The sequence below is a fragment of the Aspergillus karnatakaensis genome, assembly GCF_047715665.1.
Source record: "Aspergillus karnatakaensis strain CBS 102800 unplaced genomic scaffold BJY04scaffold_66, whole genome shotgun sequence".
NCBI lineage: Eukaryota > Fungi > Ascomycota > Eurotiomycetes > Eurotiales > Aspergillaceae > Aspergillus > Aspergillus karnatakaensis.
This window is the reverse complement of record NW_027395778.1, coordinates 68,948-85,794: the sequence shown is the minus strand read 5'-3', so window position 1 is coordinate 85,794 and position 16,847 is coordinate 68,948. Positions and strand designations below refer to the sequence as shown.

Genomic DNA, 16,847 nt, shown 5'->3' with positions numbered 1-16,847 from the left:
CGTGCAGGATATTGCACTTCGAGTCCTAAACACGCCGTTCTATAATTCAAGTCGTTATGAGCCCGTAGTATCCTGCGCGTCTGTAGCGAGGGAGATGTTGAAAGTCCAGAACATGATGTCCTTCTCCCACATATCCAAAGCGGCTATAACCTCGTGAAATCCCCATTCAACCCTTACAACCCTTTCAAGTCCCCTTCCACCTCCCTCTGAAGAACAGCCCAAACCCGGGGACTCAACATCCCCGTAAGCCAATACCCCCCACCATGATCCTTCCCCAGCACAACAACAACATTCCGCTGCGTCAAATCCCTGCGCATCGAGCCCGCAAAGTGAAAGACCGGCGTGCCGAGCGGATTTACCCTCTCCACCTGACCACCTGCAGCCCTCACCACCGCACCACTGAAATCCGTTGTCCGGAGCACATCCGCCCTCGTCCAATTCGTTACTACCATAAGCGCCGCATTCGCCTCCCCGCAAACCATTACCGGTTCCCCGGCGACTTTGGCTTCGTGCCGCAGTTCGCGGAAGATTGCGAGGACTTGGCCTTCTGTGCACTGCTCTACGACAAGACGGCGGTGTGCGAGGGCGAGGGGGCCCAGAGCGCCGGCTTTGAGGAGCGCAGCCGGAACCAAGGCGAAGGCGCCCATCGTCAGATTCTGGATGTAGACTCCCGACGCCTTGAGGAGGGATGGCAGGCGGAAGCGCGCGTTGAGGACTTGCAGGATGGTGATGGGGCGGGTGCAGGGGCGCGGTTGCGAGGATGCGATTGCGCGCGCGGTCCAGGCTGTGAGGACATCGCCTTCGCTGATAAAGGGGCCTTCTACTTCCCCTTCTACTTCTGCTTTTGCTTCTACTCCTTGGTCCGAGTCAGAAGCTGAAGCTGGAGCTGAAACTGCTAGGTCGCGCCTTGCCTGGCTCAGCAATTCATCAACCACCCTCTTCGGCAGAAAGACCGTGCGCGTCTCGACCGTCCAGTCCCAAAGCATATCCCAGAGAAAGCGTAGCACAAAAACAAGCATTGCGAGGCCCCTCAGCTGCTTCTGTTTCAGCAGAAAGTCTTCGTTCTTCGCGTCGGGCGCGTCAGCGAGCGTGGCTAGCTCGTCACTCCGTGCGCCAAGCAGCGGCGGGACTTCATCTTCGCGGCCTGCAACGACAAGGGACCAGGCGTGCAGGAGAGCCTGCTGGCCCATGACGTCCATGAGGGTGTGCGGCCAGGAGAGGCCGACGAGGGTTGCGTCGGTGAAAGACGTAACTAGCAGTGAGAGCTGCGGGGTGTCGGTATAGATGTAGTCTTCGAGCGTCGCTGGTGCGTTCTCCGACACTGCGAATTCCTGGAAGGCTCCTGCGCCGGGCTGGATTGAGGCGGTGTTTGTTGCCTTGGGGAGAGTGCGTGCTAGCGCATGCTCTTCGATGGGCATGGGCAGGCGGCGGTGGGAGTACGACACCGCGGGGCGTTCTGGCGTGAAGGGGTTCGGGCTGTGGATTTCCAGACGGCCCTTCTCCTGCGATTTGTTAGATCTTAATTAATCGGTGAGTAAGTGAGAGGGAGGGAGCAGTGGATCTGACATTGAGCCTTAGCCGACCGCCGACCTTTCGCCAGTCTCCGATCTCTAAGAGTCTGGAGAGGGAGGCATGTAGTTTGTCTGCGTCGAGGACGTCGTTGAAGCGCAGGGTCCAAGTAACTACTATACCACGGAGAGTCTTGGTGTCGTCGAGCAGGTGGACGGGGTAGATTTCGTCGGTCTCAATCCTGGACGGGGGCTTGGGAGGAGAGAACCCCAGGAGACGGCGTAGAGGATCCATTGGGTCAACTGGAACTCCAGGTTAGGTGTATCTACGGCAGGATGGCTGGATCGAAAGAGATTCATCCCAGTGACTGCAAAATCAGCCCCTTTTCTCGCATTAGGAAAAGTGGATGCAGTCGCTCGTCGCACCATGTGGATCCTCTCTGCAGGTACCATACAATCTACGTACTATGAGTGGTTCTTCTAATCCCTGATACAGTAAGTGTCCAAATGTCAAGTCTCGGTTATTTATTTTTTTTTGGCAGTCTGGTGATTCTGGTCAGATACCCTTTTAGGAAGGGGGGCGGGGGACCTCAGTCGGCTTAATCATGGGGAAAAAGGGCGTCTTTTAATTAGCTGATACAGGCCCACATAAGTTCTATGACAATATGACAGATGCGGTTATTTATTATCGTAGCAGGACCAGGTCCGGTCAGTTATTAGTAAATGACCAAGTTTCCACATCCCTGCCCTGCAGATAGCCCCAAGTCCGTGCGGTGCCGAATGGGCCACTGCATTTAAGCCTAGATGGTATCATTGCTGCGAATACCAAGGCCATATCTACGGATCCAACCAGTAGTGAAACTGTCACATGTGGCTGCTTGCCTCGCGACCACTTACAACCATGCCACCACCGGCGTCGCAGACCACCAACACATCGTTTTTCTATCGTCGTCGGGCTTGCAGAGTAAAATCGACACAAGGTATGAGGTATTACTAACCGCTATCGAGTTGGGCTGAGTGGCTCGTAGTGCGTAAAGAGCAGCTGCCTCAGGCTCGGAGACAAGGGAAACATTCTGGAGCTTCAAGCCAGCGTCCACAGCGGCTCTCAAAGTGGCATCTTTCGCTTTGTCAGACCACACGGGCGGGACTGTCAGGACAAACTGAGGATCGAGATCTCCACGGTCGATTGCCAGTCGGCGCTGAAGAATGGCGTAGGCCTGCCCGATGACCTGACGAAGGAAGTCTGCGGTAGCCTGCTGGGCATCCTTACCGTAGGCTTTCAGAAGGGCTTGTGTCTCCATCGAGGGAATGTACTTCATTTCCTGCTCTTCGTCGAGCAAGAGCTTTAGTCCCTTTCATGCCGGAGCTAGCGGCCCGATTTGATATCCCCAGTGTATCTTCCCTCCCTCGTACGAGATGGCCGACGGAACTTTCGCCATTGATCCTATCGAATATTATTAAGTAGTCGCTTCGCTGGGGTAGCAAATTCTGACAACGCACTGTTCCCGCCACCAGGCCAGTGGTAAGTACTTCGATATCGTCAATCGATCCTCCGAGCGCCCACGCGATACTAGCAACACAAGCTGTCAGCTTCAATGACAAACGTAAACACATGGGTTTCGTACCCGCTGTAGGTAGTGCCGAAATCCAGGCCAACGATAATCGATGGAGCTGGCATGATGGTGTGTGGTGCAGTAGGTACGTCGTGGCTGCTTGAGGAGTCGGGTGTAGGTAGGTAGTCGGTGTCTCCGACTCAGAAACGGCGATTTCCTCCAAAACGCCAGCCGTCGTAGAAGTATCTTTGAAGATCAATTCGGGTGTAGGGGATGGGGTCGTCTGCAGCCTAAGAGTAGTCGTACCACTGGCGCTTGCAGACTCGTCTCCGAACAGAACTGGGAGTAGTCTCACCAAGAGCAGGTGGTGCAGGTAGGTGGTGCAGATAGGTAGTAGGTGGGTGTGTTGTGTTTGGAAGGCAGAGGTCCAGATTTATCCCCAGGCACGGTCTAAGACAAAGCTTCTGGAGCACGTGCTCTAGGCTGAGCAGTTTGCTCCTGGCAAGAGCTCGGACTGGACACCTGCCTAGAGCAACGCTGAGATCGCCACCACCTGCTAAGGTTGTATCGCAAACACAATGCGCTTCCCCTGGATTCCCTGGTCAGGGCGAGAAGCTGGAACACAGACATCACCTCAAGAAGCCTGCAATCATGAAGGTTGGTCTTCACGGATACGTATGCTTTCGTTGTCAATAACACTGGCAGGGACGCTCCTCAGGTTAAATCAGCGGCTCGCCACAAAGGAGCAGGAGCTGAACGACCTTTTCAACGTCCGTCTTCCGTGTTTCGCACCCCCTCTCACCTAGTCGCTGACGGCTCTCTAGAGCAACCGTGAGCTACATCGCCAGTTGAAGTTGCTAGAGAACCAGCATCTTATCGACACCGAGAAAGTCGAACAGCAGAAGCACCTTCTTTGCCAAGCGCGCGATGAAGCATCGAGCCAGCAACACGAGCATCGCGAGGAGATCACCAAGCTCTACAACAAACTCAACACCTTACAAAACGGCAGTCAAGGACTCACCGATGAACAGATCCAGGGTCAAATGCGACGTCTTGCTCATAACTTGGAGTCCTGGGTGAAGACGAACTTCAAAGACTCTGAGAAACTCGCCACCATCTTCAACACCACCACCTTCCCTCGCACTAACCCGCAGAGACGTGCCTGGGTTCAAGCCTTCGTAACGGACGTGGTTTTCAAGTCAATCTTTGGACCTTACGTGTTTGCTCTCAAGGACGACCCTTGCGGCTGATTGATCGCAAATCTGGAAAGCGCCGTGAAACAAGCAAGTAGGTAACACATTCTGTATACGGGATTCGGATAGGCTGACCTGATATAGGTACAAACCCAGCATATCGAACTTGGAAGGAAGCTACCGGGCTGGCCGTGCAAAAGCTCGCCGCGCCATGCGCAGATCCCATCTTCACGGATGCCGTCAATTACGTCGAGGCACGTCTGGCCAAGGGCTCTACGACAGACACTACAACGCGCATCGGACAATTACGCGAGTTTTTGGAGAAGTGTCTGGCATTCAAGGAAACTTTGTCTCGCGGACCGGATTCATTCGTTTTCCACTGCACCGGTGTTGGGTCGGACTTTGTCGAGGACAGTATGACGAACATTAGGAGTGATGGCGGGCCTGGGAAAGTTAAGCTGAGCTTGTGGCCTGCTTTGCACAGAAGAAATACGGGAGTGGGTCATGATATCGTTGAGCCAGAATTGGTTTGGGTGGTGAAAGAGACGGAACCTTGACTTCCAGTAATTGTTCTTCGCGCGAAATCCCAGGGTGACGAGAGCAGATCTAGGCCTTTGCACCTAATCATTAACAGCTATTGCCACTCAATCCTGGGCATACACTGTGCGGTGGTACACGGAGGACAGGCCGGCGCTTCCATTACTGTCTTTGCTCTCTATTATGGCAATTTGGTCTACCAAATGAAACTTTAATTATTCACAACTTCGCTCGTATACTCTGCAAATCCTCCCCGCCTTTGACAATCTCGTCTTCCCAGTAGTTCGGGTTCACCGTGATCTTATTCAACGGATTCAACCTGTGCGCCCTATTAAACAGATCCTCGTACACCTTCCCATCATAACGACCCAAAGCACTACAAGGCAGTCAGCAAAGTATCCAACTTCTTACTCACTAGCGTACAGCAAGATCATACCTATCAAGCAAGTAATCCGGAATCTTCCACGCATCAACCAGGCGAACAGCGTGCGGGCGGATCCGTACCATAAGCTCGTTTATTTTCTCTGGTAGACGATCGAGGTCGGATTGGGATGCGGCGTTGGTTGTGTAGACTACACACCATACCCCTGTTAGCTTCCACTGCATGATACTATGTGGTGGGTGGGATGGCTATACACTCGTATCGATCTTCCTGTATTGTATACGAAGCGAAGAGGCGGAAGAGGCTCCATAGGACTTCTCGTGTCGGCTGATCGAGATCTTTATTCGTGCTCAGGGCGTGGTAGAATTGCGTGACGAGGATGGATTGGGATTGTGCTAGTATAAATCATCAGTAAGGTGATATGCTATAGAAGAAGTCGTGATACCTTTGCTCAGCTTATGGAAGTCAATCATCAGGCTATTCCACGGTCGTTTCTTGACCACTCGTTCGTGATATGCATTGTATGCCTGCCCCAGTCAGCATACTCAACCTTCAAAGATCAGAAGAAGACGGAAACTCACCAGTGCCGTTGCCCTATGCTTAAAGCACCTCACGAAATCCAAATCACTCCCCAGGATATTATACCCACTCTCCCCCCCTCGTGTCACAAGCGGCAAATACTTCCGAAACTGCGCATCAACCTCATCAAACGCCTCGATATCCTTCCTACCCCCCTTAACCTCACTCGTCATCTTCTTAACCAAATACGCCGCCGTCTGCTGCGTAATCATCCAATTATCCCCCTCCACCGTAACCTTAGACAAATAATCCCCATTCAACTGCACAAGCCCACTCCCACCGCCAAACCCATGCCCCCCCAACGCCCTCCGACAGATCTCAATCCCATCCGCCGCAAGCGTCGTACACAGACTCTTCAGGCCCGAGGACATACTATGCATATACGCCAGCCCCCCAAACTCCCCCCTCTCAATCTCGCTACGGGTATTGGTGTAGATACTCTGCATAGCGAGTCCCGTGTAATGCAGCGCGAAGGTGGTTGCGAGGAGTGGTAGAATGCGGATTTGAACAGTTGGGTAATCTAACACGCGTAACTCGGGACTGTTGGGGTCATTTGAGTCCCGGTCTTGGAATTGTTGCCGGATAGCCGTGTAGCGGACTGCGACCGTGACTGCGCGGGCGAGGACGAGGCGCGCGTGTTGGATTATCTTTGAGCGCATGAATGTGAGCGTTCCGTAGACTAGAGCGGATTGGGCGGGTTTCGTGTAGTGGGCTGTTGAGGGGTGCACGGTTGTGTATCGGGAGAGGAGGGAGGAGTGGGGAATTCTATGGCGTTAGACAGGTATCAGTCCGGCGTTCATTCTAAGTCAAGGACCGGAGGGTACAAACCGGAAGTTATCAAACAACATATAAGCATTATCCATCGTCGCATAGCCATACTTGGGCCCGATATCCCCGATCACGATCCCCGGGAGCGGCTGGTGGGTTTTCATGTCGCGGACTTGCACGATGAAGGGGTGTGGGCCGTGGGATTTATACTTGATGTCTCCCTTGTTCGCAGTTCCATCGCCATTCTTATTCTCATTGTCAATTGGAGAGGTGCCAGGATCAGGAAGAAGCAACTGCGCAACCACAATCGCATGATTCGCTGTCCGTCCCAGCGTTCCATTCCACCATTTACACGCAGTCAGCGTCGGACTGTGCAAGACGAACTCTCTTGTTGTAATATCATATCGCGCTTCCAATTCAAGTCCCCGCACGTTACTCCCATGTCCTAACTCCGTCTGCGCGTAGGCCCCTATAATCTTCCACTCCTCGATCAGCGGCAGCCAGTACTTTCTCTGCTCATCGCTTGCCTGCTCCCGGACTGTGGTAACAAACATTCCCATATGAAGCATGTACGGTGAAACATCGTCGACCAAATACTCAGCCGTTTCATGTTCTTCGGGGGTCCAGCTGTGTTTGTCTGCGAGGCGGCGGAGGAGCTTGCCTCGTGCGAGTGCGAGCTTAAAGCGTTCTGGGCGGGAGAGGTTTGCTTGCTGGGACTTGTTGAATAGAGGTTCGGATTCGAGGATGGGGAGGATTTTGGATTGGCGGGTGAGGAGGCCTGAGGGACCGAGGAGGTGGGTTGAGAGGGTCGGGATGAAGATGGCGGATTGGGAGCGTTCGTGGGCGAGGATGCTGGGACCGGAGGGGTCGCGCGGCTTGAGGGTTGACGTAAAGTCTTTCATCGTTGTTGCAGCGCTCTATCAGCTAGCGTGAAGGTTGAGATGTGGTGTATTGAGGCCTCAATGGCGTGGAGTACGGGAAGTGTTATATCGACCCCCGCATTCTCGAAGCGGGGAAGTATACAAACGGCCGACTGCCGGCGGCACTCGGTGTTTCGGCCAAGTCGGCGAGAAGGGGGCATGTCGCCCCTCAGAGATCGGCCAAGGCGATCCATGACCCCAGCAGGGGCTTTCACACATACACTGAGATATGTTCTTGCTGATGAATGCTCCCATTTGAGATCCGATATCACGGGCGACACAATGGCGAAGCATCACAACCTGACCCTGGGAGACCGTGCCCGAATTGTCCCTCCACATGTTGGCCAGAATGTTCTCCCAAACCTCCCTTTCTTCGAGAAACTGGTTCGCTTTGCCCACCGAAACCCGCCACGGATTGCAATAAGAGATCTGAATGCTGGGGTTGAGAAGAGCTATCTAGAGCTCCTCACTGATGCCATTGCCTTGCGGCGAGCATTGAGGAGCTCGCTTTCTCCTTCAACACAGAATAGGCTAGAGAACGATCAGGAGGTGTTTATTGCACATCTCGCGCCGGGTGGATATGAATACGCCGTCGGCTTCGTGGCTATCCTAGCACTCGGTGCAGCGGTGGTCCCAATCTGTAAGCAGGCAACCAACAGGACTAGCTACCTATACAGCCTTTCCAGCTCAAAACGTGATACAAGAGACTAAAATATGCAATAGCACCAGCTCTTCCACCCGCCGAAGCCAGATCCCTAATAACCCGCGCCGAATGCGTCGCCCTCCTCTCGTCAACCAGCACAACCTCCCTCGCCAACTCGATAACCACCTCCCTCCACGCAGCAACCCAAATCCCATCCCCACACATCGAGATCCTCCCTCACTTACACAAGCCCCCGCTCCCACCGCCCACACTCCTAATCTCCTCCTCCCCAGTCCCCAACATGAACATCGCCTCCCTGATAATCTTCACCTCCGGCACCACCGGCCCGCCCAAAGCCGCCGTGCAACGACGCAGCTACATTGTTTCCGCCGCCGAAGATGTCGCAGACCAGTACCGTCTTAGTGAGAACGACACGGTATTGCATATGCTCCCTGTCCACCACGCCACTGGTATCGGGATTACGTTCCTGCCGTTTCTTGTTTCGGGGGCGTGTGTGGAGTTTCGATCTGGCGGTTTTGATGCCGCTTGGACGTGGGAGAGGTTTAGACGGAACGCTGATAACCGTACTGGATTTGGGAATGGGACTGGTCCTGGGAATGGGAAGGGGAAAGCAAACGGGGAAATCACAGTCTTCTCCGGAGTACCGACGATGTACATTCGACTTATGCGGTTCTTCGAGTCACATATCCTACCCTTACCTGAAGCAGAGAGGGAGGAGTATATATCCAGTGCAAGAGCGATAAGGGTCTTCCTTTGTGGGACGTCCGCGCTACCGGGCCCTGTACAGGATTTCTGGAAGGGGATACTGGGTGGACGGAGTATCCTGACGAGGTTTGGGGGGACGGAGTTCCATGCTGTCATTAAGGCTGGGATGGATGGAGCGGCCCCTGTGAATAGCGTCGGTGTTGTTTCGCCGGGGGTGGATGTTAAGCTCGATGGGGAGGGGATGGTTTTGGTGAGGGGGCCGAATTTGTTTTCGAAGTGGGTTTTCATTACCCTTGCATTGAAAGGCGATTGAGTGGGTGTACATGGTGGTATGGCTATGGCTGACAAGATAGCAGATATCTGAACGACGAAGTAGCAACGAAAGCTGCACATGACGCGGAGGGCTATTTCATAACAGGGGACATAGCACGTCGCGAAGGAGAGGACTACCACATTCTTGGCCGCGCATCGATTGATATTATCAAGAGCGGAGGGTATAAAATTTCTGCACTGGATATCGAGAGGGAGATATTGGGTTTGGAGTATGTCAGTGAGGTTATGGTTGTTGGTGTTGAGGATGAGGAATATGGACAGCGGGTTGCGGCGGCTGTTACACTGAAGGATGAGTACAGAGCAAAAGGAGGGAAGCTGAGTATTGACCAGTTGAGAGGGGATTTGAGGGGTGTGTTGGCGGGGTATAAGATGCCGACGCTCTTGAGGGTTCTAGAGGAAGAGATTCCGAAGAGTGCGACGGGGAAGGTGCAGAAGAGGATTCTGGGACCGAAGTTTTTCCCGAGGGATTATGGGGGGTTGAAAGAGGTACAGGTTTGGGAGAAAGGAAAGGGGGGAGTGGAGGCGAAGCTATAAAGGCCGTGTCCATTTATCGACAATACATGAGCTTGTGAAACGGAGTGGTTGTGTATGGCAGCGATAGCAGTCCTCCTTTGGGCTTAGCATTAGATTTAGAAGCAAAGGGGATCTGGTGGCTAGAAACCCCTTTCTGAATCCCAGGTGAACCATCCGTTTAGATCTTTGCCTTAGCAGGCGCACTCGTCTGCCTCCCATGTACATAGCTAATCTTCTGAAACTTCTTGACTGCCTCGCCCAAAAGTTCTGCTCTTAACGCTGCATACACCCTATTCAACGTTAGTTTCCAACACTCCCTTATCTGGCGTGATTCGAATACGTACCCCATCTTCGCCTTCGGCGCCCACAGCCTCCCCACCTCCAAAGCCTTCTTGAGCATCATCTCCGGCTCTGCAACAGCATGCACTATGCCATCGCGTAACGCCTCCTCGCCCGTCCACCGATGTGCTTCAAGTAACATCTTCGTTGCAATATCCGGTCTCAGCTTCAGACGAGGTAGTGAGCCGATTCCGTCAAAGTGCAGACCGAGGTTTACTGGTGGCATGGAGAAGAAACCGCGCTTGGAGTTCATGATCCGGTAATCGTGGGCGAGTGCGAACGGGCAGGCGCCGCCGAATGTGTGGCCGGTTAAGAGGGCGATTGTGGGGAAGGGGAAGTCGAGGACTGTGTGGACGAGCTGGTGATGAGCTGTTAGTATTCGAGTTGACTAGATGAAAAGAGGTGTGGCTACTGGGTAGAAGCCATCTGAGTTGGCGAAGGGATTTGAGTCGGATTCATCGAGTTCGAGGCCCTGTTTGCTTCCTGTAAGTTTGTGCCGGATATATTCAGTGGATAGGAAAACAACGTACTGTACACCAGAACTTCGCATCGCTTCCACGAGTTATGACAGCGCCCTCACTATCGGGACCAAGTGCTTTCTCCACAGTTCGAAACGCACGGATGAGTTCCTGGCAATACCATGTGTTCAGCCGGTTCTCGGGCGGCTTCTGCATAGTGATAACGAAGACATTGCCGTGTCGCTCGAGAGACAGATTGCGAAATGTTCCAAGGTCGGACATAATGACTCAATGTTGTTTCCGCAAAAAAGCAGTGACTAGCTACTTTATTGAAGACGTGGAGGGCATCTTGACTCCAGGTAAAATGCCGAACCGAAATGCGGGGTCTGCAGATGAGGTTATCCGAGCTCCCTGTCGGCATGAGCTAAGAGGGGTAGTAAGTAAGTGAACTTATCCATGAATGGCATATGAATAAGGAAGGTTACCACAAAGGATTTCTGTTAGTTGAATGCCAGCTATTCGGCTGCGGAGGGTGTCCTCGTAGAAGGCCAGATCGTTTGAAACGGGTAACTGTGTCCATCATTTATCAGTCATCATAAGAGGGCTCATCCGTTGAGGGGATGGCTATCGCTCTTTCAAATTTTATGAAAGGATTCAGTGGTCGAAAGTAGTCGGTAGGTTTCTTGAAGCCCCGTTGTGTACAAGGAGAAGATATATATGTTGGTGCCCTAGTATATAGTATGCGTTGATATATATCTCGGCAATATCCCCAAGGAGACATTGCTGAACTCTCTGAATGCCGTTTTTGTAACACACCCCGTGAAAGGGACGTAGAGAACTATAGTATCTATAGGTTTTACATTCAACAAGTCCATATTGATCTGGAAAAATAGCAACAAGGCAATTTGAACCTCGCAAACAAGGAGCACGTGACCATTCTCTCGTGGATCGCGCCTGCTGTGCGGGACACCCATCCATCATCAACTCCTCGACTTCCCATCCATGGGCATTCATCTTCATCACTCTCTATCGTCACGTTGCTGCATCGTCAGGAGCTCGAGTTGACCCCCGCCTCGAGCGGTTTTTTACTCTGTGTCGCGGACTCAATTTCCGCGAACGCCGTGCCCAGAACTGCTTCGTCGCCTATCAGCTCCCTATCAGCCACGCCCAACACAGCCACGATGCCTGGAAAAGGCACCGGTACGAGGTTCTCCGGGCCTGGTTTGGTTGATTCGCGGCGCTGACTGAACAGTGCATCACACTGTCACCTCCGGACAGCCTCAACTTTTGACATTCCCCTATTGGCTCAACGACGCCACGCTGAGGTCCGAATGAGTTTGGCCAACATGCAGGTGAAATTGCCCCCAGACCCTCCTGCCGTGACCTCTAGCGCCGGTGCAACGTCTTGTCTGCCCCAGCATTCACCAACTCCCTGCTTGGACCCTGATTCTGAAGCGGTAACTGCGGTATGATGGTTTCTTTTGCATCCATCTGAGCACCTCGTCCGCTAATGTCGTCGCTCTAACTAGACGTTAGGTTGAGCGACATCGAAACGAAAGAATGACTCTCTTCCCCACAACGTCCCTGCCTACTCTTCGTGACGTGAGCCCCCTACGATACCGATCCGCCGACCGCACGCCGAATGGCCGGAGATGGAGCGAATAAATGGGATTTGTGATGAGTTCTCTACCCAGCTGCAAAGGCTCCGCGTGCGGAACCACGAAGAAAGGCCGTTTTATCCCAACGGCACTGCGCGAGATGTGTTTCGGATGAACGAAGACGCTCTCCACCTATTATTCAGAACGGCCTTTGAACTCGACGGGTTGAACACAGTGGTCATACCGGATGTAGTACGTCGGACAGTTCGCAGTCTTAGTACCGTCCTTGCCGTTATTTTTCGAATCCGACCTGCAGGCGACCGTGATGTTCTACGACAATTCACGAATCTTATCACCAGCCGCGGGGCTCTTTACGATTTCCCAAAGCTATGCGACGACGATCTCCCGATACCACTCGACAAAGCCGAATCACTCTTCCCCTTCCTCGCAAATGAGTTCTTCGACACACAATTTCAATTCTGCGCAATCACGCTACGGAGAGAGGCCCATGTTGTCTACCAGGATGATTATCGGTCGCAATGCCCGCTTCCTTACAAGAAACAGGAGCGAATTGGCGGCGGTGTTTCTGGCGAGGTATATAAAGTCAAGATTGAGCGCCGACATTTCCGATCGACCGAAGATCGCAGCGGGAACATCGAGTCGGAGTGGCTTGCGCGGAAGGATTTCAAGCGTCAACAGGCATTTATTGTTGAACTTGACGTTCTGAAGGCCATCATGAGACAGCCGCAAAAACATGACCATCTCGTGATGGTGCTTGCAATCCTGCAGTATCGTGACACCAACAGCTTGTTCTTCCCCCTCGCTCATTGTGACCTTTACCAGTATCTTAACGGCAGATATCGTGGGGATCAACCGACACCCACAACCGTGAGCGATAGAAGCGCCATATTCAAGAGAGGGGTAGCACTTGCAGGGGCACTCTCTTTCCTTCATGGTGGTTTCGGCGGAACTAGCTGCCTGCATCTTGATCTCAAGCCAAGCAATGTCCTGGTCTATGACGCATATGATCCAGACAGAGAAATATGGAAGATTACGGACTTTGGTCTTACTCGCGTGCGAAATCACGAGCATTCTAGTGTGGCCCCTGGAGTGGAAGGAACCTATCTACCCCCAGAATGTGCAGCCTTTGGCGGTAGGGTCACTACGCAAAGCGACGTCTGGTCTTTCGGTTGCATATTCTCTCTCGTTGTGACATACATGATCTATGGGTCAAAAGGGGTGAGGAAGTTCTCAGAGAAACGTGCCGAGCGACCGGAGGGCGACTCGTTCTACATAATCAAGCGAAATTCGACTCCCCGAATATCGCCCGCTGTAACCTTTTGGTTTGACCAATTGCGACAAAGCAGGGTCGGCGATGAAGGGGAGACCAGGGTCATCCGGGAATCGCTTGACTACCTTCAGAGCAAAGCCCTACATCCTATCCGCGGCCAGAGAGCCAGCGCAAAGGATGTAGAGATCGCACTGAAAAGGATCCATGGGTATTTTACACAGCAAGCACCGCCTACTTCACCATCATCGTCGATCTCTCACAGAAGGCCCAATTCGTTCCACCATAGACTTCTCGCTTGGATAAGACACCGGCCGTCGGATCCAATTGTGTCAAAGTCACAAAGCTTTCGGCACGACCTTGGGACAAACGGACTTGGATTCAGATTCTCTCCGCAGGATGGAGATTACCTGGCCTTTTTCGCAGCGCAAAGAACGCTGGTTTGGACTGTGTCTGAAATAACGTCTGCGTTGGACAACGGCGCGCCGATCCCACCTCCTCAGTCGCTCGAAGTCGCCGATGGAGTAATCAAGTCCTTCGCAGTCAGCTCCTATTCAATTTGCGTTTGTCTAGAGGGGACTTTCTTTCAGGTATGCCGACATGTACCTATGCAGTGTGTGACACCTACTGATCGTTTAGTGCCGTATCTACGACGTGGATAGCCCGTCAAATCCTGTTCGTACCAATGATGGCGTCAGGGTATCCTATGAGCATATGGGGTATATCAAGAAAGCCGCCATGTCAAAAGACGCCGCTTTGACCGCGTTTGTGATTACTGACAAACCACGAGGCTCGGAATCGGACTGCAAGATATACCTCGCCTACACACAACATCTACTCGACACGGCAGATGGCGGGTAAGTTTCACAACCGGTGTTATCCGCAAATGCTTACGTTGAAATAGTAGTAGCTTCTCACTCCCACGAACTAGCCGATCGAATTCGGTTTCCGACAGCTCCCTGATGTCCGTCACGACTGCAGCGAATCTGATTCTGGATAAGCCTGTGGTGGGTCCAGCCTCTCAGGTTCGATTCCTGGAGTTTACGACCGACGGGAAGTTCCTTGTGACGGTGCTTCAGGGCGGTTCAAGCGGGTTTACTATCCGAGTCTGGGAAACCTATAGTGGAAAGTGCTATAGGGATTTCTCACTAGCAATCGAGGTAAGACGGCCTTCTAACTCCGACCGCCGTGTCTCGGAGCTGACTGAAGCTTTCTCAGACATCCCAGATTTTTCGCGCCCTGTTCTCTACCTGTTGCCTATATACCACAAAACTTGGAGAACCATGTGTCGTCATCGTGGTCGATAGCCAGCGGCTCATCCACGTCAATCTTTTTAGAAGGACATACGACATTCGAGTTCTCGGCATCAAGATTGACAGCATGTTTGTTTGTGATGATGGCCAGACCTTGGCTTTGATCGGCAAAAACCACGGACTGAGAGCCTACCTGTTGCCCCTCAATGGCCTTGAGAAGTCGCAGTACATTGCGGTCGCTAAGATCGATAATTTTTCTTATGCGCCTATTCTAGATCACGCCGTCGTGAGAATAGACGGCAATCAGCAACTCAAGCTACTGATTGCAAGTTCCTCCGGCTCATTCCTTGAGATGAGTATTCAGTCGTGAAGAAAATCAGATTAATCTTTTACGTCTAGCGTCACGCTGCGCGTATCCTCTCACCTGCCCTGGTCTATCTAACACTGCTATGTAATCGTACAGAAAGCGTGGTCATGTCGTCGTCAATAATCAGTAAGAACCCCTAACCTCTTCAAACCATCATCGCGCCGCTACTCGACTGCTCCGATCGTTGTTTCGCCTTTTGGAAGTACCACCAATAACAGAGGGTGGCTGCCGTCAGTGGTATCGCGCAGACTATGTATATCCAGAACTGCGGTGATACAACAAGGCGTCGGTTGTCGTCCATCTCAAAGAAGGAATTCATTCCTAGGAGGGTCTAACAAAGCCATGTCAGCGGTTATCCTCATGCAAAGAGTTTCTGACGTCACTTACCGCCATGAATGTCGATGGGAGATATATAAGAGTCACGACCGTGATGACGCGGACAGTGGTGGAATCTCGCAGCATGAATTCGGTCTGCCGTTTAGCGATGTACGCGTCCTTGAACGACAATGTGTCGGTAATGTGCGTCGCAATTCGTGATGTCCGACCATGCAGGGACCATGCCGCCTGGCCGTACGTGTTCACCGCGCCGGAATAGTTGTTCAACAGTTGCTTCATTGCCTTCAGCTCAGTCTGCTGAATGACGCCGGCATCCAGCAACGCGGCGTTGGCTTGGTGTAGAGCATCGAACGTCCTGTCCAGTGATCGGAAAATTGGTTGCAAGACTAGACAACGAGTCTCGGTGGCCCGAATAGTTTTCAAGGACTCGTGGTTCACGCGCAATGGCTCGTCAAACTCGGCAGCCACAGCGCTATTGGCCTTTGGCTCGTTAGGAAGTCGTCCAAGTCGACGGACGCTGAACTTACAATCGGAAGGACTCTCCTCTCCAGCTCCTTGACATAATCCCTCCATGCCCCGAAGAAGGTCCCAAACAGAATACTGTGGATGAGCAATGGGTTCTGATACAAGGACCCCCGCTGTTCTGTGCATTTAATGAAGTCCAAGAGACGCTTTTGAAACTCGCAATTGTGCTTTGCGTGCATAAAGACCCAGGTGCTGTTTTTGGTTGCGAATTCGTATTTGTGATAGACCCCGGTCTGCCGTAGGACCCACGGATCCTTTCCCTTTTCCTCGAGCGGTTTCTCAAACGCGTATTTCATGGTGTAGATGGTTTCTGTAATGTGTCAGTCCGTTCATTGTATGCGGCTGAAATGCGCCTACCGATCGAGTTGCCATTGTGCCGGAGTATCGGCGCAGCACTGAAGCCTTCCTCTACCTCGATCTGTTTCAGGAAAAACGATAAGGGCAGCTCCAACAGATCCGAGGAAGCGCCGGCGATATCTGCGATTTCCTCGAACATATCGCGCGTGACATTTAATCGTTTCCAGGAATTTGTCTGGTTGACAGACCTGAATGCAATCAGCTGGAATTCTCTTGATACAACAATATACTGCCTACAAGATCCTCAAACTGTTTGTTTGCGAGCCCCGAAGACTTCTATAGCCACGAAGCTCGGCCAGCGAGCTCAATGAGCGTACAATTACTATGCGCGCGTCAGCAGTGTACATCCGGCGGGGATTGCAACGCATATTACCTTGGTCTCCAACGACATCGCTCCAGTCCACCTGGCATTTCGACTCTGAGATGGCGAAACATTTGCGAACATCTGCTCGAGACCTATAGTCCTCCGGGTAGGGAACCATCGAGTACAGGTCCAGCGGACCTCTGCTCGTGGGCGCATTTTCTAGCGGTTTTTCCATCGCGGGGTCGTACGGTCGCGTCAGCAGAGTGTCGAGCTCCATCTGGCCTCGTATCTGTGGAAGGTACCGGAACCAGCCGAAAGAAATATTACTTCAGGGTATGGCGCCTTTATTATGGCAGTGGAAGAGAAA

At 52.6% G+C, this 16,847-nt stretch overlaps 7 protein-coding genes across 7 annotated transcripts; 3 read left to right on the top strand and 4 right to left on the bottom strand.

Moving 5' to 3' along the window:
* Window positions 1-173: 173 nt before the first annotated feature.
* On the bottom strand, window positions 174-3,186 carry BJY04DRAFT_222989 (Hsp70 family protein; the record flags this gene model as incomplete). Its single annotated transcript, XM_073717566.1, has 5 exons — window positions 174-1,502; window positions 1,567-1,811; window positions 2,440-2,860; window positions 2,922-3,078; window positions 3,134-3,186. 5 exons carry the CDS (start codon window positions 3,184-3,186, stop codon window positions 174-176), a joined length of 2,205 nt encoding a protein of 734 aa, XP_073566323.1.
* Window positions 3,187-3,639: 453 nt separating this feature from the next.
* Window positions 3,640-4,811, top strand: BJY04DRAFT_222988 (uncharacterized protein; the record flags this gene model as incomplete). The annotated part of the gene is made up of 5 exons (XM_073717565.1): window positions 3,640-3,718; window positions 3,767-3,831; window positions 3,886-4,280; window positions 4,332-4,348; window positions 4,399-4,811. The coding sequence occupies 5 exons, from the start codon at window positions 3,640-3,642 to the stop codon at window positions 4,809-4,811; spliced, it is 969 nt and encodes a 322-aa protein (XP_073566322.1).
* Window positions 4,812-5,010: 199 nt separating this feature from the next.
* Window positions 5,011-7,422, bottom strand: BJY04DRAFT_222987 (acyl-CoA dehydrogenase/oxidase C-terminal; the record flags this gene model as incomplete). The annotated part of the gene is made up of 6 exons (XM_073717564.1): window positions 5,011-5,167; window positions 5,228-5,363; window positions 5,428-5,568; window positions 5,619-5,700; window positions 5,755-6,517; window positions 6,581-7,422. The coding sequence occupies 6 exons, from the start codon at window positions 7,420-7,422 to the stop codon at window positions 5,011-5,013; spliced, it is 2,121 nt and encodes a 706-aa protein (XP_073566321.1).
* Window positions 7,423-7,722: 300 nt separating this feature from the next.
* BJY04DRAFT_222986 (uncharacterized protein) lies at window positions 7,723-9,676 on the top strand (the record flags this gene model as incomplete). The annotated part of the gene is made up of 3 exons (XM_073717563.1): window positions 7,723-8,080; window positions 8,164-9,085; window positions 9,166-9,676. The coding sequence occupies 3 exons, from the start codon at window positions 7,723-7,725 to the stop codon at window positions 9,674-9,676; spliced, it is 1,791 nt and encodes a 596-aa protein (XP_073566320.1).
* A 157-nt stretch (window positions 9,677-9,833) lies between these two features.
* BJY04DRAFT_210543 (enoyl-CoA hydratase/isomerase family protein) lies at window positions 9,834-10,734 on the bottom strand (the record flags this gene model as incomplete). Its single annotated transcript, XM_073714265.1, has 4 exons — window positions 9,834-9,945; window positions 10,000-10,352; window positions 10,407-10,466; window positions 10,525-10,734. The coding sequence occupies 4 exons, from the start codon at window positions 10,732-10,734 to the stop codon at window positions 9,834-9,836; spliced, it is 735 nt and encodes a 244-aa protein (XP_073566319.1).
* An 839-nt stretch (window positions 10,735-11,573) lies between these two features.
* On the top strand, window positions 11,574-15,132 carry BJY04DRAFT_141462 (uncharacterized protein). The gene is made up of 4 exons (XM_073708688.1): window positions 11,574-13,928; window positions 13,978-14,195; window positions 14,243-14,498; window positions 14,557-15,132. The coding sequence occupies exons 1-4, from the start codon at window positions 12,105-12,107 to the stop codon at window positions 14,959-14,961; spliced, it is 2,703 nt and encodes a 900-aa protein (XP_073566318.1). The 5' UTR covers window positions 11,574-12,104; the 3' UTR covers window positions 14,962-15,132.
* Window positions 15,104-16,757, bottom strand: BJY04DRAFT_210541 (uncharacterized protein; the record flags this gene model as incomplete). The annotated part of the gene is made up of 6 exons (XM_073714264.1): window positions 15,104-15,289; window positions 15,346-15,774; window positions 15,822-16,129; window positions 16,177-16,364; window positions 16,414-16,498; window positions 16,550-16,757. 6 exons carry the CDS (start codon window positions 16,755-16,757, stop codon window positions 15,104-15,106), a joined length of 1,404 nt encoding a protein of 467 aa, XP_073566317.1.
* Window positions 16,758-16,847: the final 90 nt, after the last annotated feature.

Bases quoted from the DNA above. Each gene is read 5' to 3' on its own strand.
- BJY04DRAFT_141462 (XM_073708688.1), top strand. From the start codon at position 12,105: ATGGAGCGAATAAATGGGATTTGTGATGAGTTCTCTACCCAGCTGCAA. The intron at 13,929-13,977 runs GTATGCCGACAT...CTGATCGTTTAG, and splicing joins TAGAGGGGACTTTCTTTCAG to TGCCGTATCTACGACGTGGA. The intron at 14,196-14,242 runs GTAAGTTTCACA...ACGTTGAAATAG, and splicing joins CTCGACACGGCAGATGGCGG to TAGTAGCTTCTCACTCCCAC.